This window comes from Mastigoproctus giganteus, unplaced genomic scaffold (genome assembly GCF_048544385.1).
Source record: "Mastigoproctus giganteus isolate SK-2022 unplaced genomic scaffold, ASM4854438v1 scaffold_16, whole genome shotgun sequence".
Lineage (NCBI taxonomy): Eukaryota > Metazoa > Arthropoda > Arachnida > Uropygi > Thelyphonidae > Mastigoproctus > Mastigoproctus giganteus.
In genome coordinates, this window is record NW_028328293.1 from 2,824,479 (window position 1) to 2,849,201 (window position 24,723).

The 24,723-nt window shown below is 37.7% G+C and overlaps 1 protein-coding gene across 1 annotated transcript in view; it reads right to left on the reverse strand.

The window, feature by feature from the left end:
• LOC150074894 (vacuolar protein sorting-associated protein 11 homolog) overlaps positions 1–24,723 on the reverse strand; it is a 612,407-nt gene that overhangs the window by 115,077 nt on the left and 472,607 nt on the right. The window contains exon 26 of the mRNA XM_090389417.1: positions 9,837–9,958. Coding sequence (XP_090245543.1) covers positions 9,837–9,958 — 122 coding nt within the window. The remainder of the gene's footprint in view (positions 1–9,836; positions 9,959–24,723) is intronic.

Sequence of the window (24,723 nt, forward strand, 5' to 3'; positions counted from 1 at the left end):
AACGAGTTGCCATGATATTGCACTACTTCGAATAAGTAACGCTTCACCAAAGGAGAAAACTGTTGTTACTTATTCTCAGCGGATACCACCACCCAGATGGCACTATTACAGGGCTATTTAGCCCTTCTTCGGTGGGTGGGTAGGTACCCTAGTGATGTAATGATGACAAAACAGTTATGAAGTATAATTCCCCAATATGATAACTCCACTAAACTGTTTTGTCATCATTGCATCACTAGGGTACCTACCCACCCACTGAAGAAGGGCCAAATAGCTTTGAAACGGTGCCATCAGGACGGTGGTATCCGCTGAGAATAAATAACAAGTCTTCTCCTTTGGTGAAGCGTTACTTATTCGAAGTAGTGCAATATCATGGCAACTTGTTGTGAAGGTATTCACAATATGAGATATAACTTAAACGATGCTGCTTTTGCATATTTTTGCTAATTCAGAGTTTAGCTGCATACTGATATGATGTGTTTGCACTAACTTGTGTGTAAATCTCTCACAGCCTGAGGCTAAAGCCCTTAACGTATTTCAGTCTTAATTTATATCATACACCATCAGGTATCTCTCATATTGTGGGATTATACTTCATAACTGTTTTGGCATCTTTTACCCACCCCTACCCACCGAAGAAGAGCCAAATAGCCCTGAAACAGTGCTGTCTGGGTGGTGGTATCCGCTGAGAATAAGTAACAACAGTCTTCTCTTTTGGTGAAGTGTTACTCATTCGAAGTAGTGCAATATCATGGCAACTCGTTGTGAAGGTATTCACAACATGAGATATAACTTAAACGATGCTGCTTTTGCATATTTTTTGCTAATTCAGAGTTTAGCTGCATACTAATATGATGCGTTTGCACTAACTTGTACGTTGATAAGCGAGAACTGTAATCTAAGCACGAACGGATCAGAGACTTGTAGAGGTGAATTAAGGAGTACTGATCAGCTCCCCATGACATGGATAAGATTGACCGAAGCATGTTCAACTGTTTTAGACAAGTAGTTCGTAGGTATGTAATATGTGCTTGGAAGTTAAGCTTACTATCTAATATCAGGCCCAGAAATCTGATGTTATTTACTGTTGGTATCGGATTATTGTTTAGCTGTAGTTCAGGATGGGGATGAAGAGCATGTTGCTTACAAAAGTGAGTGGTGGTAGACTTCTGTTCAGCTAGACAATATCCGTTGTGTGACATCCAGGATTCAATTCTGTTAATGCAAGTTGGAGTTGATGTTCAATGATGTTCATGCTTTGTGACTGGCAGGAGATAGCGAGGTCATCGGCATACATATAAGCCTCCACAGTTTTGGGGATGTCTCTGGTTATGCTGTTGACTTGAATTGCAAATAATGTTGCACTGATTATAGATCTCTGTGGTACTCCTTCTTCCCGAGTATGGGATGTAGATAGTATGTTCTGATAGCAGACCTGAAAAGAGTGGTGGTGGTGGTGCAGGAAATTCTGAATTATCTTAGGGATATGATCCCTTAGTACTAGATGATAAAGGTCCATAATAATACCATGTCGCCAGGTAGTATCAAATGCCGTTTCAATATCTAAATTGACCATGACTAGATGTTGCTTTAAGACAAAGGCATTGCAAATATTCGATTCAGCTTTGATAAGGACATCAAGAGTGGATCTGTTAAAAGATTCTCTGCTTCTAAGATCCAGGTAAGCCTTGTATGTACCATTCTTTCAAAAATTTTCTCCGTGCAGCTTGTGAGAGATATTGGCCTATAATTTTTAACCAAAGAAGGGTCTTTGCCTGGTTTTTGTATGGCAAATATGAAGGAATGATATCAGGAAAGCAGATAAGCATTTTCTGAGAAGATCTGGTTATAGAAGATCAGTAGGGTATGTAAGTCTTCTTGAAATAATTGTTGAACATACATCTTCAATTGGATATTGCTGAACATAACTCCTGTCTAACTGGACCTGGGTGGAGTAGCTCTCCTAGTTTGCCTTCTTGAACTTCCAGGTGGATCAGTGCTCGAGAGTTGGAGCTACCTGTGTTTGTAATGAGCAAAGGATTGGAAAGTGATCGCTGTTTAGATGATTGTTTATCACTGACCATGTCATGCTTAGAAGAATTGATGGTGAGCAGATTGACAAGTCTATTGTAGAAGAAAATCCTGTAGGTAGGTGAATATAAGTGGGAGATCCAGAGTTTAGTATAGTTAGCTTGTTATTATTCGTGAATGTTTCAATTAATTTACCTCTTGTGCCAATCGCAGGCAAACCCCATAATGGATGGTGGCCAATGAAGTCACCAAAAAGGCAGATTGGAGATGATAGTTGCATAACCAGATTATCAAGTTCTGTATTTGAAAATGGTTGAGAAGGGGAAATATATATAGAAGTTAGGGTTATTGATATACCGATTGAAATACGTACTGCCACAGCTGCTAGACCAGTTTGTAACTGAATTTGCTTGGATGGTATGTTTGATTTTCCAAGCACACCACAAGCAGAAGACTCCGAGATAATGTCTTTTCTGTACATTGTATAGTTTGTAAATTTTGGCGAAGCTTGAGATGATAAGAAAGTTTCCTGTAGACATACTCCTATCGGATTGTATTGAATTAGTAAATCTCTTAAGTCGTTAGAATTGCTTCTTAGTCCTCTGCAGTTCCACTGTATGATATTAGATTCATTTAAGTTTAGTTGTGGCAGATTGGTCTGACTGTTTTTTAGAAGTGGAGCATTTCGGTCTGCCTTGCTTTATTTTATCTTTTTTCGGGAAATAGGAGCGCACAGAATCCATGGTGCCATTTGCATGGAGTTCCAAAATGGGCTCTTCATTATCTAAATGCTCATCTACTTCCATACTGTTGGTGGAAGTTTCCATTTGTTTTGAACCTGTGTCAGATTTTAGTTTATCTTTTTCAAATGGAACTGATGGAGTATCACTAGGGATGCTGATTAGGGTATTTGTTGCTTCGGTAATTTTCCTTGGAGGATTATTTTTCTTAGCGGTTATACGTGTAGATTTCAACCAGTTCACTAGAGAGATGTTAGGCGGAACTGAAACTTCTGTTTGTGCTACAGTAGAAACGAAGTTCTGAGTGCGAGCAGCATAGGAACATCCACTAGGTAAGCTCAACATAACTTGCCTACGTGCCTCAGGAAACATGACTTTATTTTCTATTTTTGAATTCTTTCCTGTTATCCAAGGTTCACAGATTTTGGAAAAGACTGGGTGGATTCCTTTGCAGTTTGGACAAACATGGGTTGTGATTGTGCAATCTGCTTGAGAATGCTCTTTAGATCCGCAGTTGGGACATATTGTTTCACCTCTACATACCAGCTGCGAATGGGATTTGGAGTGTATGGTCGAATCCAACAATTTAAATAGCCAGCTTTAATTGAGGATGGTAAGTCTGCCGTACTGAATGTTAAAATGATGGATCTTGTTGGAGTGAGATTTCCATCTTTTTTTAGTCATAATCCAATTCACATTTACTACTTTTTGACTACTGAGTTCTTGCAGTAGTTCTTCTTCGGAGACTAATTAGGTCCCACTCACTGATCACACCCTTTGATGAATTTATGGTTCGGTGGGGAGTAACTGATATTGTGAGCTCACAAAATTATGTTGTGTTTAAGAGCCACTCAGAATGTTTTAAGGTGGCTGTTTCAATGAGAAGATCTCCAGATTTTAGTCTTTTCACCATTTTTGGTGATCCGGCAATTGATTCCAAACATTTTTGAATCAAGAATGGTGATAATTTTCCCACAGGTTGGGAGGATAGAGAATGAATCACCAAGAAATTTGGTAATTCATCATGACATTGTGCTTCCCTACGAACCTTTTGGGTTGGTTGGTGTCATGGTCAATGTCAGGAATTTCTGATCTTGAGCTCAATGGTTCCAAAGGAGGATAACCACTTGTATCCACGATGGCTCCTTTTGGCCCTGGGGATTTATTTTTACCACCCAGGTTACTGGGTGGTAAAAATAAATCCCCAGGGGAGGCACGAGCAGTGCTATTTGGTGGCCAAGCGTGGAGATTAGTACAGTTAGTTGAGTATTGAATTAAAGAAAAATGTACTTTCCTTCTTCTGGGCTCTGTAGTGCTTTTAAGAAAGTAGAGCTACTTAACAGAAAACTTTAATAATACGAGAAAAAAAGGAACAAGGAAAACTCTGTCGCTGGGAAGAAAAATGCTCTATAGATGCACAAGAATCACCTGGCCACAGAAACGCTTGGCACCTGGGGCCAGTAATCATGGTGATGTTCGTGGAAGGTTGTTAGAAGAATTTATAATTGCACATAACTTGGCTGTACACAATCAACCAGGAAGGACTTGTACTTTTTCTACATTAAATGGAGAATCAAATATTGATTTAATTGTCTCTTCTGTGGGCATTCAGGGGAATGATAAGACAATAAACTGGGTCTCTACAGTGGAATCTATAGTTGATACCTTATTTCCAGAGGGTGACCAGAGAAATGATAATATATTAGAGGTTGGTATTCAACGAGAAAATGAGGAGTACAGCACTGATGAGCACTTGTCTGTTGTTGAAGAATTAAATTTAAATGTCTAAGTTGAATAGTAGTAAGTGTCGGGACAAGACTTGGTTGAAAATGTAGCTATAGTCAAGATGTATGATTTGTTTCCAGTTGCTCTTCTAAACATGTATAACAGGTGTCTTTTGGAGGGTGTCCTTCCAGAAATATGGAAGCTTGGATGCAATTTCCATCTATATCAAGTCATTAGGAACTAATGACTTGATATAGCTTTTCAAATCGGAGGATTCAAGTTAAAGCACAACATCTGTCATACAGTAGGGGGGGGTATATAGAGGGTGTCCCTAAGGTTTGGTTTTGGGTCCAATTTTTTTGGACCCAAAACCAAACTTAGCATTGGATCTCTCTAGGAGCACTGGCTCTCTAGGAATCATGCACACTGCCACACGATAGTGTATGCAGAAAATTTGGTTATTTGCATCACAAGCAGATCTAGGAAGATTCTGGAGGAAGTAGTTGTACCTTTTTACAGGACCTAGAAAATTGGGCTATTATTAATAAATTAAAAATCTCATCTAAGAAAACAGTAATTATGATTTTTAACCACAATCTTAATTGTGGACCACCTAGAGTTTTGATTAATGGAGAACAAATACCATATGTCTCTAGAACTAAATATTTAGGAGTCATAACAGATGACCGGTTTAGCTTCATGCCCCATGTTGTTACTATTACAGAGAAAATAAAGTTTTACGTCTGTGGTCGTGAGAATTACAAGATTAGAGTGGGGCCTATAGAAAAAGGCTTTGGTGCTCAACTATAAGTCTGTCTTTTTACTATAGTTGCTTATGCAGCTGGAATATGGTACAACAAAGTGACTATGAATAAACTTAGGAATAAATTGTTATCTCTACAGAGGTTTATGCCATTAGCCATATTTCAGGCATGCAACCAATGCATTGCAAGTTATGGTGGGGGTTCTACCTATAGACCTTTACATATACTTTCCTCTGATGAAGCAAATTCCATCAACTTTTATGGGAATTAGTGTCCAAGGCAACAGTGATATTAAGAAAGGGAAAACAAAAATACTGCAGCATTTATATAACTTATGGCAAGATAGTATGAACCAGAGCTGTACTGCTCAATACGTTCTACGTTGATATTGATATTTGTAAAATAATAAGAGAAGTTTACCTCAATATAGTTCGTAGAACACTTCCGTATGATACTCTCCAGAAATTAAAACGAAAAAAATCGAAAAACTTACACAGAATAACAAATAATTTAAAAAATAATTAAAAATCAATTTAACACAATTAAAAATCAATTTAAAGCAATTAAAAATAAGAAAATTAATTTAAAGAATTTAACGAAAAAATTACAAAATGATTTTCCTTCCTTAAAATTCTTTAAATTAATTTTCTTATTTTTAACTGTGTTAAATTGATTTTTAATTGTGTTAAATTGAGTTTTATTGTGTTAAATTGATTTTTAATTATTTTTTAAATTATTGTTATTCTATGTAAGTTTTTCGATTTTTTCATTTTAATTTCTGGAGAGTATCATACGGAAGTGTTCTACATACTACATCGAGGTAAACTTCTCTTATTATTTTACAAATAACTTATGGCAAGAAAGATGTATTGCTAGTGAGAACAGTAAAGCTACAATGAAGTTTATACCTGATGTAAGGTATATTACCTGTACATCTGCTGGGAAATGGTTCTATCCCTCCATGATCATGTCTTATATTCTAATCCAAGTTGTGTTATTTTGGATTAGAGACTAATAGTCACTGTGATTGGTGAGGGGAACAAAGGGGTGCTCTTACCAAGAAAGGCTTAAGTTCTGCAAATTGCAGCCCTGGAGAGTAGGCACCTGCGAGGTGATCTGATTGAGGTGTATAAGGCCTTGAATGGGTTGAGCAAGCTAAATGCTGATGGGATTCTTCCTCTTGTTCAGATTAAGAACCCGAGGGACCACAGTTTCAAATTGAGGAAAGACAGTTGTAGAATAGATGTGCGGAAATTTGCCTTTAGCCAGTGGGTAGTTGATTGGTGGAACAGACTTCCATCTTTTGTTGTGGAAGTTGATAGCCTAAATAAATTTAAGGCTGAGCTGGACAGGCATTTGGAATGAATAGAGGGGTGAAATGAGAGGGTTTTTTTTTCAGCTGATGCTGCATAAGCATTATATGCTTTCTTGCATCGTATGCCTCTGCTAATGCTAATGAATTTCCATATTATTTTTATGAGAGGCAAGAGCTGATGGAGCAGGTTCCAAAACTACATGGCTAGTAATTTCAGTGCACTACAGAAGTTTTGTATTTGAGCCTTTGCTAGAAGAAGGAACTTGGTGACTATTGCCAGTCATGGAATGGTGACTAGGAACAGTTTGTAAGTACTTCATGATTTGCAATTGATTTCATATCATATGGGATATTGCAACTTATAAGTTGTATGAGATTATTTATTTATTTATTTTTTTTCTTCTGGTGTGGCGACCTGGGTACAAGATTGCAGGAATCCACTGGTATGGTACACCAACTGGTGAAAGCGGGATTGTGTGTGTTATTGCACAGACTACTGGTACAGGCCTGGCTCCATGTGGAGGTTGGGCACCAGGAATCAGATATTCAGATGCTAGCTGCTCCCTGGTGGCAAAGTGGCCCGACATAAGCAACACATACTACAGTACATTCATTAACACATACAAACATTAATACTATGTCAGGCTCAGGGTCATATGCAGGGGTGGGCATAGAGGGCATATGCCCCCTTAACCAAAAATTAGAAATGAAAGAAACAGAATGCAGGAGGCATTCTAAAAAAAAACAAACAAACCTCAAAAAGCCTGGTCGCCATGCCCCCCTTACAATGATACCTAGATATGCCACTGGTCAGGCCCATTTTATAGAGATTCTGTATTCTATCACAGATACATTAGGTGGAGATAGGCATATGCCTAGGAGCCGCCATACAGAGGGAACATGTATATACATATATGTTCTTCTTGCAAAGATTTTCTTTTCCTATAGTAAGATTCAGGTAATTTTTTTCTATCTGACATATATAAAGAAATTTTAACAAGTTTTAAGTTATATTTTTCATTTCAATTTTTTTTAGCATTGCTTATAGATATAACGACACTTACCACCTAATCTGTATGGTTAAAATATGATGAAGAAATTAAATTGGGAATTTAAAACCTATTAAAATATTCCCCGAGAGAAAGCAGTGCACTCTTTTTTCCCTTGGGGATTTTTTTATTTTTATTTTTTAATTTTTTCTTCATATTTTTTAACCATATGGATTAGGAGGTAAGTTTTGTGATATTTATAAGCAATGTTAAAAAATTTAACTCGTATAGAGAATCAAAGCTATAAGCATATGCTAACAAATAAGTTTCACATTGTTATATTTTTCATTATAAAAAAATATTTACCTTGAGAAAAAGTTGAAATATATTAGTATAAACAAACTATTATGTAACTGTGAAATATAAATATGAAACAAACCCAGATAATAAGCAAATTAATGTAAGTCTGTATATTTACATACTGTATTTATTTCAAATGAATTAGAGTCAAAGCTCTTTATAGCAAACCTCTTTTTGACATCCCACACATAACGTCCTATGTGGTTGGTCCTGGCCAATTTCTTATTAAGCTAATGCTATTTCATGAACAATCGATATAACTGGTAAACGTTAACCAATCAGATGACCAGTACGACTTCTGGGTATGTGAGACAGGCAGCTGGATAGGTTTTGTGAATGTTAATCCCTTAAGTCATGCTCAGCAGCAGCACCAATTGCCTGAAGGCCAGAGGCACGAGCAATGCATTCCCAGTTAAGTCTCTCGTAATCTGTTCATTGTATGGAAATTTTCTTCGTTCTACGTAAACTATTTTAAATGTAATTACCAAGGGGAATTCAAAAATACTGCTAAATAGAAAAATTTTGTTATAAAGAAGTTCGTTAAACAGAGGTCAAACTTGTATATGTCAAAAAAAATTTGTTGGTGCCCTCCTGAACTGCCACCCATAAGTGATGCTTACCTCGCCTACCCACTTGTAGTGGCCTGCAAAGTGTGACATACATGCATAGAGCAGCTTGCAACTTTAAAAATGTGTCAAAAAGAAAGCCATGATATTTTGACTTTCCATGTTGTGGAGGGAACCAAGGGATTCTGAAATCCTGAACATTTCAAAATTTCATAAATTATGGTTGAAAAGCAAAAGTCTGGAATTCATAGCTAAAAGCAAACAGTTACTTTTGGGCTGAGCTGTAAATCAGAAGAACACCCAAAATTTTATCAAAAATTTAATTTATTCCACGTACATAAACTAACCTCAGTGTGTACCAAGCTATAAACAGAACTGAAGCTTTGCTGCTAATAGCTCAGCAAATCAAGCAATTAATTTTTTGTTTCTTTTACTTTTATATTGATTTGCATTTGTATATGGTTTTACAATGCATTTCTATATTAGCTACTTAAGAATCCCCAATTTAAGCATTGGGGAGCAAAAAAAAAAAAAAAAAAAAAAACAAAAAAAAAACTGGTCAACTATCAAGGTTTCACAAACCTGTGTTTTTTGCAAACTTGGATACGACTTATGGTAAGTTAAGTAAGTGCTCTGGATGCATGTGTGTGTGCGTGCGGGGAGACAATCACCGGCATATCAAGGTGAACGTTTTAAAATTTACTACAATTTCACTCTATTCTAATCTTTAAAAAACTTTTTTCCAATAACATTATTGCTTGTCTTTAAAGTTATGCAACTATAACCTCAATATTTTTCACAAGAATGAAAACAAAAAACTGATAATGATGATTTGTAGCATTGAGTGACAACAAACACTTGAATGAACTGTTAAATCAAACAATTTTTTTACTTACTTTTATTTTGGAGCTGATGTGTGTACCCCTATTCAGTTAGCTAGTATCAAAGAGATGTGGTCATAATTCAAAGTACCTTTCAAGGGAGAGTTTTTATTTTACTTGATTTCTCTATTAAAAATTATAATGCTTTCAACTGAAAAGGAGAAAAATATCTCCCCAAAATATATCTATTAACAGGTTAAAACAATTTTAAGCAACAATCATTATAACAGAATAATTCAATTTCCTTGCAATAAGATTTTATCAGATTTAAATTTCAGTGGTAACTAATTTGGTCAGGAACAGAAATGTCACAAACTTTAAAAACATCAGGCACTAGTTATTTTAGATAATGCAAATTTATGATAACCCTTAGGTTTTATATAAAAATATATAAATATACACTTAAACATAGTTAAGCGGTCAATTTTCTGGAGCACAAATATAATTAAATAATATTATTCTTACCTTGTTCTGATTTCTTCAATTTGATTCCTCATCTTTTTTGTGTCATCTCGATACTGACTAATTAATTTTTCATCTTCTGCAATCTGTTCATATTCTTCTTTTAAATAATTTTTTAAATAATCCTATAGAAAATATCAATATAATTATTTATCAGTTGTTTAAGTAGTAACTGCTAATAATGAGTCACTAGTAGTAGTTCCCTTTTTTATATTAGCAAAATTTATAGAAAATCTACTTTGTAGCAAAATTATGATATTATTGCTATTATCAGTAGTAGTAGTAGTGGCATATGATGTAAGAATGTAAGCTTATTAAGCATCAGCATAAAAAAAAAAAAAACTCAACACTTCCCAAATCATCTGTCCTTCCTTTCCAACAATTTGTCTAGTTCTTCCTTGGATTTATTCAAACAACCCATTTTCATAACAGATGGAAGTTTTCTCCAACAATCAACCAACGGCTAGCTGAAGACAAACCTCTACACATCTATCTTGCAGCCATCCTTCCTCAATTTGAATTCATGCTCCCCCCCCCTCATGTGGGTAATCTGGCCATGGGGAAGAATGCCATCAGCATTGAGTTTGCTCAAGCCATTCAAAGCCTTAAACACCCCAATCAGTTCTCCTTACAGGCGCCTAGTCTCAGATGCTGCACTTTACATAAGTGAATTTTCTTGGTAAGACTACCCTTTAGTTTCCTTCACCAATCTCACTGCCCTTCTCTGCACTTGTTCCAGCAGATCTACATCATTCCAAAAATGAGGCCTTCAGACCTGTAAGCAGTACTAAAGATGTCGTCTAACCATTCATTGCCTTATACAATGGGATAATCACCTTATCCTAGCTAGCAAAGTACCAGTATATCATTGACAAAACCTCACGAGCTGTCCTGGCAGCCAGTCTGCATTGCTCATGCAACTTCTTATCTGAATTTACAATTACTCCCACTATCCTGAATATAAATACAAATACACAGTTGGCATGTTAATTGGAAACTACAGCAACCCATATGCAGCATCTTGCATTTTTCAATGTTAAACTTTAACTGCCATTTCTCAGCCAATCTTTCGAATTTTTCTAGATCTTGATTGCTGCCTTGAAAACCACCCTGCCAACCTTTCTATCTTGTGCAAACTTAGACATTAAGCCTAATATATCTTCATCAATAACATTAATAAATACAGACAACAATGGGCTCAGCACTGAAACATTCCACTAATAAAATTAGTTCATGAAGAGCAGTGACCATTAACAATCTCTCTCTCTCTCTCTCTCTCTCTCTCTCTCTCTCTCTCTCTCTCTCCCCCATTTAACCATTCCTTTATTGAGAGCAGTAGCTTGCCCTTAATGCTACTTTGCTACAAGTTATATAGCAGTGTTTTATATACAAGAGTATCAAAAACTTTCCTGAAATCCAAATATATGACATCAAATTTATTTTTCTGCATCCAAATCTTTTGTTACTGCATCACAGTATTCAATCAGATTGACCACATAAAAGCATTCCTTAACAAATCCATACTGTGACTACAATATAATTGCATCCCTGTCTATATGGTCCCATATTATTTCTTTAAACAGAAACTCCATTATTATCCCTGGAACAGAAGTTAAGTTAACAGTAAAGGTCTGTAATTACTCATGTCACCTCCTGATCCCACCCGCACTTGGTGAATTGGGGGGTACATCTGCACATTTTCAGTCCAGAGGGCTCTCGCCTGAATCCAAAGATTCTCTCATAATTATATCTAAGTGTTTGCTTACCTCCTTTGCTGCTTCCATTAATATAATTGGATAGATCACACACACCCCAGGTACCATTTTTATGTTAAGCTTCAAGAATTTCTCATCCATTTTCCTCTTAGTTATCACAAAACCATTTGGCTCCCTGTTAAATTCTGACGAACTTCTGGTTTTCCTTTCTCCAAAGATCTTCTCATGGTTGAATGTAGATCCAGAATACCTATTTGGTTTGTCAGCAACCTAAGCAGGATCATCAACAGTTAAACCATTGACATCAAGTGGACCAATGTGATTCATCCCCCTTCCTTCTACTTTTAATGTAAGTAAAGAAATCTTTGCCGATTTTTTTTGGCATTCTGTGCCAGAGACTTCTCGCAATCTGTCTTAGCTTGCTTAACCTCCTTTGTGACATGAATACCGATTTGTAATCAACCACGAGCTTCAGTATAAGCTAATAATTTTTATGCATCCCAAGCATTTTTCTTCTCTGCCACAAGTCTTATCAGTTCACCTGACATCCTCTAAGCCTGGAACAGTATTTCTTAGTTGGTATGGAAAGCCTAGTAAATTCTACAATTATTTCCCAGAATGCCTCCTATTTAGAATTTGCTGATGGGAACATCATCAGATGGTCTGAGACTACTGTAATCACCCACTGTAATATGATGAGTGAAGGAAAAGTTTGTTCATAACAAATTAATCTCAATATGACTAATACTAATTAATCCACAGGAATCATTATTAAGTGAATTTAGTTATGCATAAAGAATTATAAGTAAGTTAAAATCCAATAAAATAGATCTACTTTCATATAGACTAGATTCCATACAAAAACCTAAGAAATAAGATATTAATGAAATCAAAAAAAATAGTTTACATGTTGAGTAGATAGAGAATTACTTAGCAATTAGAAGAAGGGAAGGATAGTGAATTATGTATCATCTATTGGTCCTTGAGGTTGTCACAGACATTCTCTCAGATATGCCAGACAAGCTGTACTTGCTACCTGGGAGTTTAAAACGCTGATGGAACTGATATTCGGGTGATACTCAAGTCAAGTGGACCCAATTTCAGCGAAGTCCGGACGGTCTGTGACAGCCAAATCCTTTGCTTGCACCTTCACGATGGTGGGACTGTTAGTAATCCTGGGTATAACCTCCATGCACAAGTACATGGTGGGTGACCACCCAGGTGTGAACCAACGTAAGCAGGGGTCGAGGTGTGGCGCCCACACCACATGGAGGAACGCCGCCCCTCTATGTTACCAGGCAGTACTAGGTGGTAGATGACTCTCATCAACCGGTGAAATACCACCACTTTGCTTATTGGAGGCTTGAAGTGGTGGAACCCATGTTTAGTCTCTAGAGCTAAGTTCCGGTCAACCTTTCCTATCTCTCTTCCATCATGATGAACGCCGTGGCGAGATCCAATATTCCTTACATTTCGAGGTTACAGCTCTAAAACGGTATTCGCAGGCCGGCCGCTAGTTAGTACACCGGACCGAACCTATTGGTAACTCTCTAGGAGGCTTCCAGATCAGCTAGTGTATAATCTTGCTACCTCTACTCTGCCAGATAGTGACTGGAGGGAATCCGAGTAGTGTGTATGCGGGGAGCACTGTCGAGGCCACGTTATGTCAAGGATCTGGGTATATTCTTACCGTGTGTATGCCATATCCAAAAATTTCATTACTTCATACAACATGTCCAACCCACTTTTTCTTACTATTGAATACACCATGAATTGTCAAACTAATAGAGCAAACTTATCTGCGAAAAGATCTAAACCTCCCAAGTGCTTCCTAATTCATTTCACAAATATACGTGGTCTCAATTCTAATCTCAACGATGTCCATTTCCACTTGCAGTCTGTCAAACCCCATGTACGTTTTCTGACAGAATCTCAGGTATCGGTTGATTCAACTACTGCTCATCTCAGTTGCCCAAATTATTCGCTGTATGATTCCTTTCGCCTCAAAGGTGGTACTTGTGCATATGTCCGTTCTGATATTCTCTGTCAGAGACTTGGCAATTTGGAATCTCATCTCTTTGATCTTCTCTGGCTTAAAATCTCTCTACCTCATTGTGTCAAATTCATCTGTTGTCTCTACTGTTCTCCCAACTCCACTAACCACTTGGAGCTCTTTGACTTCCTCTCTTTGCAACTTTACTTTCTTCAGTCCAACTTTCCTAACAATGAGGTAATTTGAAGAGAAGAATGTTGCATATCATAATTGGCTTGTTTCTAATTCTTCAGTTTCATTTTCTGCCTACACCAAAGCTCGCAACAATTGTAAAGCAGTTATTAATCATTCCAAACTAGAGTTTAAACAGGCTAAGAGTAGAAAACTTGCTTCTTGACCTAATGGTAGCCGAGCATTCTGGTCTCTTGCCAAAGCTATTGGCCACAACTTTTGCCCATCTCTGCTCCCACCTCTGTCTAAACCAGATGGTTCTGTTATCACTTCAGCCAAGGATAAAGCTGACCTGCTAGCATCACGTTTTTCTTCCAACTCATGTATTAATGATCTTGGTAAAACACCTCCCACCATTCCCAACACGCTCCATTCAATGCCTCCTGTGGTCTTCCGTCAAAAGGATGTCAGTAGGATTCTGACGAATCTTGATGCTAAGAAAGCTCCAGGTCCCGATGGTATTTCTCCACTTGTTCTCAAAACCTGTGCTCCTGAAATTACTCCTATTCTTTGCTGCCTTTTTTCACTTTCTTATTCCAAAGGTGTTTTTCCTTCTGCTTGGAAATTTGCTCATATCCAGCTAGTTCCTAAAAGGGTGACAAATCCCTCCCATCCAATTATCGTCCTATTGGAATTACTTCTACTCTTTCTAACGTAAAGGAGAAATCAATTAACTGCCAACTCTTAAACTGCCTAGAAACTTTCCGTCTGATCAACGATCGCCAGTATGGATTCCGTCAGTGTCGATCCACTGGTGATATTCTGGCTTATGTTACCCATTTATGGACTAATTCAATGGAAAGGTTCGGTGAAACACAAGTAGTTGCTCTTGACATCTCAAAGGCTTTTGATCGTGTTTGGCATAAAGGTCTTCTTAACAAGCTTCCATCTTATGGTTTGCCAACTGTTTTTAGTAATTGGTTATCCAGTTTTCTCTCTGATCGCTCACTGAGGGTGATGGTAGATGGCTCTCTGTATTCTAACTTCTCCACTAATGCCGGTGTCCCCCAAGGTTCAGTTCTTTCCCCCACTCTTTTCCTCTTGTATATTAATGACCTTCTTTCATTGACAGGAAATCCTATCCATAGTTTTGCCGACGATAGCACATTGCATTCCACTTTCCATTTTGAGAAACCTTGTCCTGCTGAATCAGCTTCAACTTCTCGAAAATCTGCTGCCAATTCCTTAAATGCCAATCTTCAGGTAGTTCTCCAGTGGGGCAAAGACAACTTAGTTGATTTCAACCCTTCTAAAACTCAGTCTTGTCTTATATCTCGAAAAAAGGATTCTTCTGCTCCTATCCTTATCTTTAGTGACACTCCAATTTCTAGGCAAAATGATATATCTCTTTTGGGGATTACGCTGACTTCTAATCTCTCTTGGCACAAGCACATTACAAATATTGCTTCCTCTGCATCTAAAAAACTTGGTTTTCTCTTTCGCTCTCGGCGTTACTTTTCTTCCAAACAGCTGCTCACTCTGTATAAATCGCAAATCCGCCCTGCCATGAAATATTGTTCCCACATCTGGGGTGGTGCCCCCAAAACCTCTCTCAGGCTTCTTGATTCCATCCAGAAGAGGGCAGTTAGGTTAATTTATGATTCATCTCTAACAGAGTCTCTCCACTCGCTTTCTCATAGACGTACTGTTTCTGCTGCATGCGTCTTCTACAGATACTTCCATGGGCACTGTTCTTCTGAATTGGCTTCTATAATTCCCGCTCTCTCTCTCTCTCTTTCAAAAGACCGAACACGTGCCACCACCAGACAACATCTATTTACTGTCCAACTTCAAACTCACAGAACCAACTTTTCATCTTCCTAATTTATTCATTCAACTGCCTTTTCTAGAACAACCTTCCTTCATACGTATTTCCTGAAAATTACAATCTACAGAAGTTCAAGTCCAATGTCAACAAATATCTTCTTTCGTCTTCTCAACCTCCAACCCAAGCATGGTACTAAGTACTACAGGTTCTAATACCTCTCGTGTTTGGGGTTCACATAAAAAAAAAAAAAAAAAAAAATCTAGCATTCACAATAAGAAGTGATGGGAGTTTGTGGAGGCATGGCAGATACTGTCGAACTCATCTGCAAATTCAATGAAAACATAAGTAACCATCCAATCTCACTCCTCTCCCCCAATGGCTCAATTTTTTAAGGGACTATTGTCCCATCTAAAGAGGATGACTCTGGCATAGTGAAGAGCAGGCAGTTATTCTCCAAGAGAGAGGTGACTCCCCCAGTTATCTGTTGATAGTACCTCAAAATCAACCAGCCCCTACAAAGGAGATGTCTTCTTTCCAACAGTCAGTCAAGACCTCGAGGAAGAAGTTTGTGGAGGGTATGGACAGTCTCTGAAGGCCTACAGTCTACTTTAACCCTGCACTGATAATTCATTGGCAGACTGGATACTCTTAGACATTCATCTACTTGTCACTGACCAGCTGTGACTTCCTGTATTTTCTCATGCAATCTTTGCACTCGAGGTTTTGTCATCACATTTAGGACTAGTTATTTATCTATCCTTTCATGGCTAGCAGGCATTTCCTTAGAATTTTTTAAGATTCGTCCCCCCCCTGCACACACTGATAGAAGGTCCAGTAGTGCATATCTTTATTTATGTTTTCTCCAGACAAACAAAATTATTGTATGGTCGTAAAGAAATTTCTAATAGGTTTATTGTAGCATTAAGATGTAATCTTAGTTCAATGCACAAACCCATCATTCCTATCACAAGATGAATTATATAGAAAAAGCTTGCAATATTTTGGATATCAAAATAAAAAAAATTAAGGTACATAGGTCCCATGTGATTAATATTTTAACCGATAAACAATTTTAGAGCACAGACTTAATTTTGAACAAAATGAAAATATTAGTAATGGAAAATGATAAGGCAGCAAGCTTATACAGCATCAGCCAAAAAAAAAAAAAAACTATTTTACCTATCTATCTCCTCCAACAAAAGACAAGCTTGTTCCAGTAATTACAAACACATTGGCCGAAGAAAACTTCCACTATAGAAACACACATCTATTCTGCAAATGTCATTCCTCAATTTGAATTTATGCCTCATCATGTGCATAGTCTAAGCAAGAGAAAGAATTACATGAGCACTGAGTTTACCCAAGCCATTCAAAGCCTTAAATACTTCACTCAGATTACCTTGCGGGTGACTAGTCTTCAGATGCTGTAATTTTCAAAATTAAAGCCTTTCTTAAGTAAGAGCACCACTTTGTTCCCCCACACCAATTTTGTTGTTGTTCTTTGTATGTATTCATTCCAGCAGCTCTACATCCTTTCTAAAATGAGGCTTCCAGACCTGCACTCAAGATGTGGCCTAACCATAGCCTTATACAATGGAATAATCTCATCTCTCCTAGCAAAATTCCTGTATATCACTGACAAAAGCCCATGAGCTGTCCTGGCAACCTGCCTGCACTGCACAGAGAACTTCATATCTGACAACACCCCCAGGTCCTTTTCATTTCTCACTATCCTAGGTGTAGTAGCACACGGTTGGCAAGTTACTCTGTGATTACTGCCTACTCACAGGCAGTACCGTACATTTATCAATGTTAAACTACAATTACCACTTCTAAGCCATCTATCTAATTTTACTAGATCTTGTTGCATACCTTAATTACTGACATTAAAACATACTGCCAACCTTTGTATCATCTGCAAAGTTAGATATTCAGCTTGATATACCTTTATCAATATCACTAATAAATATAGAAAACAACAAGGTGCTAAGCATTGAAAACTGGAAGACTCCACTAATATCATTAGTCCACAAAGAGCAGTGTTCAGTGATTATCACTCTGTCTTCTCCCACTCAACCATCCCTTTATCCATAGCAGAAACTTGCCCTTAATGCCACAATGCAGCAATTTGCACAGCAGTCTTATGTGCAACAGTATCAAAGGCTTTGCTGAAATCTAAGTATGCGATAACAAAATTATTTTTTGCATCCAGTTCTTTTAGTATCCAATCAGATTGGTCAGGCGAGATTCCTCCTTAACAAATGCATACTGTGACTGCAGCATAACTACATTCAAGCCTAGATGTTCCTGCATTACTTCTTTAATCAATGATTACATTATTTCCCCCTAGAATAGAAGTTAAGCTAACAAGTCTGAATTTACTCATGTCATCCTCTGATCTACCATTGTAAACTGGAGATACATTTTTGAACATCTCCAGTGCACAGGGACTTTCATTGATGCAAAGATGTTCTCATAATGATGGCTAAGAGTTTGCTTACTTCTTTTGCTGCCTCCCTTCATATAATTGGATAGATTAAATCCACTCTAGGTGCAACCTTTTTTATGTTTAACTCCAACAATTTTTCTTCCACTTCCATTCCGTTATTAAAAAATCATTTTATTTCATAAAAACCCAAAGAACGAGGGGTATTAGAAACTATGGTACTTAGCACCATGCATGGGTTGGAGGTTGAGAAGATGAAAGAAGATATTTGTTGACATTAGACTTAACTTCTATACACTGAAATTTTCAGGAAATACATATGAAGGAAGGTTGTTCCAGAAAACGGAAGCCGAATGAATAAATGAGGATGAAGAAGAGTTGGTTTCCGCAGCATGTGTTCGGACTGCTTTGGAAGAGAGAGTGGGAATTATAAAAGCCAATTCAGAAGAACCTATAGAAAAGGCATGCAGTAGAAACAGAACATCTATGAGACAGAGAGTGGAGAGACATTGTTAGAGATGAGTAGAATCTCTAACGGTGCCCTCTTTTGAGTGGAATCTAGAAGCCTGAGAGAGATTTTGTAGCACTGCCCCAGATGTAGGAAAAATGGTAGGGCAAATTTGCGTTTTGCACAGAGCAAACAGCTATTTGGAAGAAAAGTAAAGCCGAGAGCAAAAAAGAAAATCCAGTTATTTAGATGCAGATGTAGCAATTTTTGTAATATGCTTATGCCAAGAGAGATTAGAAGTCAGGGTAATCCCCAACAGAGATATATGATCTTGCCTAGAAATTGAAGTGTCATCCAAGATAAGCATAGGAGCAGAAGAAACCTTATTGAGAGATATAAGACAGGACTGAATTTTAGAAGGATTTAAATCAATTAAGTTTTCTTTGTCCCACTGGAGAATTACCTAGAGATCAGCATTTAAGGAATTGGTAATCGATATTTGAGAAGTCACAGCTGTTTAAGCCAGGCAAGATTTCTCAAACTGGAAGGTGGAATGCAATGTGCTATCATCAGCAAAACTATGGATAGGATTTCTGATCAATGGAAGAAAGTCATTAATGTCAAGAGGAAAAGAGTGGGAGAAAGAACTGAACACGAGAAACACCAGCATTAGTGCAGAAGTTAAAAGACAGAGAGCCATCTGTCTTTTAACTTCTGCACTAATGCTGGTGTTTACCATCGACCATCATCCACAGTGAGCAGTCAGAGAGAAAACTGGATACCCAATAACAAAAAACAGTTGGCAACCCATGAGATGCAAGCTTATTTAGAAGGCTTTTATGCCAAACATGATCAAAAGCCTTTGAAGTGTCAAGTGCAACAGTTTGGGTTTCACTAAACGTTTCCATTGAATTTGTCCAGTATATTCCTAAGCTATTTATCTCTTTAAAATGTCAAATTTATAATGGAACTGCACTACACTTTCATCGTTATATGTTTCATTATAACAGGAGTGGCCAACTTAATTTGTGATGTAATCTACTTTTTTCCTTCAAAATGTGCCATGATCTACCATCTCAAAAATTTCATTGCACAAGGTGCACAAATCGAGGGATGACTGTATATTTAAAATTCGTCGTGATCGACCGAAATCAAATCCGCAATCGACTTGTTGGCCACCCCAGCGTTATAAGAATCAATTTTGAACGCCTTTGTGATATTTTTCTATAGTATGTTTCTGGAGGTCACGACCAAAAAACAATAAAAACAATTTGCACTTTCCGGTTTATTGGGCTTTTCTGTTAGCACAATCTATTATAAACGTATAAATGGGTAGTAAACTCAATCTTACTGCATTTGTGATAATCCCGTTAACTTGAATTCTGTGGGTTTTTACGTTACAGTATTATGGTGAAATGAGTTCCCCTTCACTGAAATCTTCAATCATATAAAAAAAAATTTTCAGAAACTTCTGTCCATTCCTATTTACATATTACAATGGTGAAGGGAAAGCAACCAACAGAAAGTGCAAGTGGTGGTAGTACCAGGAAGCGACGCAAAATTGATTTAGAAATGAAGATGAAAATGATTAAGAAGTACGAAGCAGGACAAAGTTTGTCATCTATTATAAGGGAATTAGGTCTTGCAGCTTCCACAGTGAATACTATTTTAAAGGAGAGTGCGCATATAAAAGAATGTTAAAGGATCAATGCATTTAAAATCAACAGTGATCACAAAACAGTGTTCAGGTGATTGAAGACAGAACAGCTATTAATAATATGGGTGGAAAATCAGATTCAGAAGCAAGTGCCCCTGAGTCCAATAACAATTCAAGCAAAAACAATAAGTACTTATGAAGATATTAAGGATTAGTATGGTGAACCCCAACCCAAGTTTGTGGCAAGCAATGAGTGGTTTAATAGGTTCAAGCATCGTGCTGGTTTCCAAAACATTAAAGTATGTGGTGAAGTAGCCAGTGCCAATTCTGCAGCTGCAGAGAAATTTTGAGATGTGTTTGAAAAAAATTATTGATGAAGGCGACTATTCAACGCAGCAAATTTTTAATGTTGACGAGACTGCTCTGTATTGGAAAAAAATGCTGGATCGAACATACATTGCCAAAGAGGACAATGCCAGGTTTCAAGGCTTCAAAAGATAGGGCCATGCTCTTGCTTGGGGATAATGCAGCGGGAGATTACAGATTAATACCACTGCTTGTGTACCATTCTGGAAATCCTCGTGCATTTAAGGGCATCAATAAAGCCACCATACCCATGCATTTCTGATCAAACCAGAGAGCATGAATAATAATATCTTTCTTTGAGGATTGGTTTAAATGCTGCTTCATTCCTGAAGTTGAAAAATATTGTAAAGACAACGATTCCTTTCAAGATTTTGCTTCTATTAGATAATGCTCCTGGACATCCTATGCAACTAGATGATTTCAATTTGAACGTGAGAGTCATATTTCTACCGCCAAACACGACTTCACTCATCCAACCTATGGATCAGGTTGTTATTTCGAATTTAAAAGCATACTATTTACGCACATTTGCTCAGGTATTGTCTGCAGTAGACGATTAGAAAAATTTTACGTTAAAAGACTTTAGGAAATCTTAATATTTACCATGCCATTTTAAACATTAATGAGGCCTGGGCGGAAATTACTAAAAGTTGTTTAAATGGTGCATAGAAGAAAATATGTACATGGCATGAGAAAGGCTTTGAAGGATTTGAAAAAGACAAATCATATGAAGAAGTTACAGATGAGATTGTAATGGTGGTTGTTGTTTGTTGTTTTGGTTTTTAGGAGCATTAGCAACTAAGGCTATATTGCTCCGGGAATATGCAGTGGTCATTCCCTGACCTTTCCGTATCCTCCGTATTTGGTGGTCACGGGCTCGAACCCCAGTCTAATCAAGAAGCGTGTGCTACGCATTGCTGCTCCTGCCCACCGGCTACAGAGGTGCCAATAAAGGTTGCAGAGCTGCTTCAGCTGGAGATTGATGCCGAAAACGTGGAGGAGCTAATACAGGAAGAAGAGAAGGAATTATCTAATGAAGAACTTGACTTGCAGGTAGCGATAGTGAAAGAAGAAAATGCTGACAATGTTATGTTATGTTATTTTGGTTTTTAGGAGCATTAGCAACTAAGGCCATATTGCTCTGGGGATATGCGGTGGTCATTCCCTGACCTTTCCGCACCCTTCGTATTTGGTGGTCACGGGCTCAAACCCTGGTCTAATCAAGAAGCGTGTGCTACGCACTGCTGCTCCTGCCCACCTGGCTACGGAGGCGCCTAAATTCTGACAAAGTTTAAGGTGAATCAAATGAGGAGCTGAGACATTTCATCACCAGAGAGAGAGAGAGAGAGAGAGAGAGAGAGAGAGAGAGAGAGAGAGAGAGAGAGAGATGGCAATGGCATTTCGTGAAATTTCATTGGCAATGGCAAGTTTTGAGAAGATGGATCTTGACAGCGAATGATTCTTAAAAGTTAACAGAGGGGTGAATGATATGCTTGCTTGCTATAAAGAAATCTACGATGAAAAAAAAAGCCACTGTCCAGTCATCCATTAATATGTTCTTTTGTAATGTTCAGAGGCCGACCCCTTCTAAATCTCCATAGTGGCGTACTTATCAGATGAAGACGCTGATTCTGGCAATGACGCTCGAGAGGTAAAACCTATTGACTTTATGGCTGTCTCCTTTCTTTTTTTGTAATTTTTCCTACGTATGAGATAAAAAATTGAATAAATACAATAAATAATTCTATTCACATGTTCGTCGAACATTTCTTTTTTGATTAAATCAATTCAATGAGCACAGTTGTGAGTGCTGCACAAGCATTGGGGAAATTCCGATTTACGAAGGGTTCCATGGAACTCAACCCTTACATTAATCGGGAAGTGGCTGTAATTGCAATGGGATAATAATTGAATGGAAGGGATTTGTCACCCCTTTTAGGAACTGTTGGATATGAGAAGAAGGAAAAAGATCTTTGGAATAACAAGGTGAAAGAAGCCAACACAGAAGTTCAGGGGCACAGGTTTTGAGAAAAAGTGGAGAAATACCGTCTCAATCTGTGGAATAAAGGATTCCATCCCTACAAGAATAATTTCGCTGACACGACTGAGTAATTGTTGATGTCCGATGATTTGAAACAGGAATCCGACAAAGGAAAAAAAGAGAAGAAATCTCGCAGATCATCCCATTTTGCATTCTTCCAATGCTAAACAACATGCAGTTGAGACTGGCAATGAGAGAATGCTCCACTGGAGAAGACACCATCACCAAGTTGTGATCTGACGTGCCCAGAGGACCACTCACCTCGACAGTGTATTTAGCAGGGTTCTTTGTGAGAAAATGATCGAGCGTGTTAGCTGTATGCTTAGGATTGTTGTTGTTTTGTTTGTTTGTTATTTGGTTTTTAGGAGCATTAGCAACTAAGGCCATATTGTTCCATGAATATGCGGTTGTCATTCCCTGACCTTTCCGCATTCTCCGTATTTGGTGGTGACGGGCTCGAACCCTGGTCTAATCAAGAAGCGTGTGCTACGCACTGCTGCTCCTTCCCACCTGGCTACGGAAGCGCCCTGCTTAGGATTGTCTGGTATGCTGATACTTGGTAAATGAACAATCTGTGTGAGGTCATTAGTAATTGCAAAAGCCTCAGCATCTTGACCAGCTGAGTCAGTGTGACTAGAAAACGGAAGCCAGCTGGATTTGTGAACATTAAAATCACCAAGGAAAATTATCTCACTGTTAGGAAAGTTGGACTGGAGGAAGTTAAGTTTCAAAGAGAGTAAGTCAAAGAGTTCCAAGTGGTTAGTGGAGTTGGGAGAACGATAGAGGCAACACATCAGATGAATTTGACAGAATGTGGTAGAGAGATTTTTCGCTAGAGAAGATTGAAAAAAGGAGATTCCAAATTACTAAGTCTCTGACAGGCAATATACGATCAGACATATGCACAAGTACCACCTTTGAAGCAAATGGAATCATATAGCGAATAATTCAGACAAGTGAGTTGAGCAGTGGTTGAATCTACTGATAACTAAGATTCTGTCGGAAAAAGAACATGAGGTTTGACAGACTATAAGTGGAAATGGACATCACTGGGATTAGAACTGAGACTACATATATTTGTGAAATGAACGAGAAAGTAATTGGGAATTATTAGCTATGATTTAGCTCCCAATTAGAGTTTGACCAAGTTCTGGCATCTCATTCCCTAAAGAATTCTTTGTGAAATTGGATGCAAAATTCCTACTCAGTTTGACAACAACCTGGGTAGGATCATCAACAGTTGTACCTTTAGTATCAAGTGAATCAATGTGATTCATCCCCTTCCTTATATTGTTTTCAGAAGTAAAGAAATCTGTTTTTTCTTTGCATCCTTTGGCAAAGATTTTTCATAATGGGTGCAGGGATGGACAACCAGTCTAGCAATGGGAACAAAAGGGTGCTCTTACCTTTAAAGCCTTCAATTCTGCAAATTGCAGAATCTTGAGACTAGGCACCTGTGGAGAGATGTAATTGAGGTGTTTAAAGCCTTGAATAGATTAAGTTGAATGTTAAAGGAATTCTTCCACTTGCTGAGGCTACACACAAGAGGGGGCATAAATTCAAGGTGAGGAAGGATGGTTGGAACAAGCTTCCATCTGTTGTTGTGGAAGTGGATGGGTTGAATAAATTCAAGGAAGAACTAGACATCTTGAGGGTACGGATGGGTGAACTGTGTAGTTTTTTTTTTTTTTTTTAGCTGTGTTACATAAGCTTGGTTTGTTGCATCAGTTGCCATTTCTTCTACTACTAGCATCCTTTCAGATATTATTGCAGGCTTGTTTACATCTACCACAGGCTTCTGTATTGCCTGATAATTTTTATGCATTCCATGCATATTTCGTCTGCCATGTGTCTCATTAGTTCACCTGACATCCATTTAGGTCTATTGTTCAATGCTATTTTTTAGCTGGTATGAAAAGCCTAGTAGTGTCTATGATTATTTCCCTCAATGCTTCCCATTAAGAATTTGTTGTTGGTAACATCATTAGTTGGTCCCACTGTAAAGAATTTAAAAACTGTCTGAAACCACTTTAGTCTTCTTTATGGAAGCACATCCCTTCCCTTTATCCTTAATGATAGTGATATCTTTAAGTAAATCCCACATCAATATATATTGATCACTGCCACCTAGAGGTTCTTTTATCTGAATATTCTTAATGTATGAAAATCACTGCTGATAATCAGATCAAGAGTACTGCTCTTCCTTGTTGCTTCTTTAACATGCT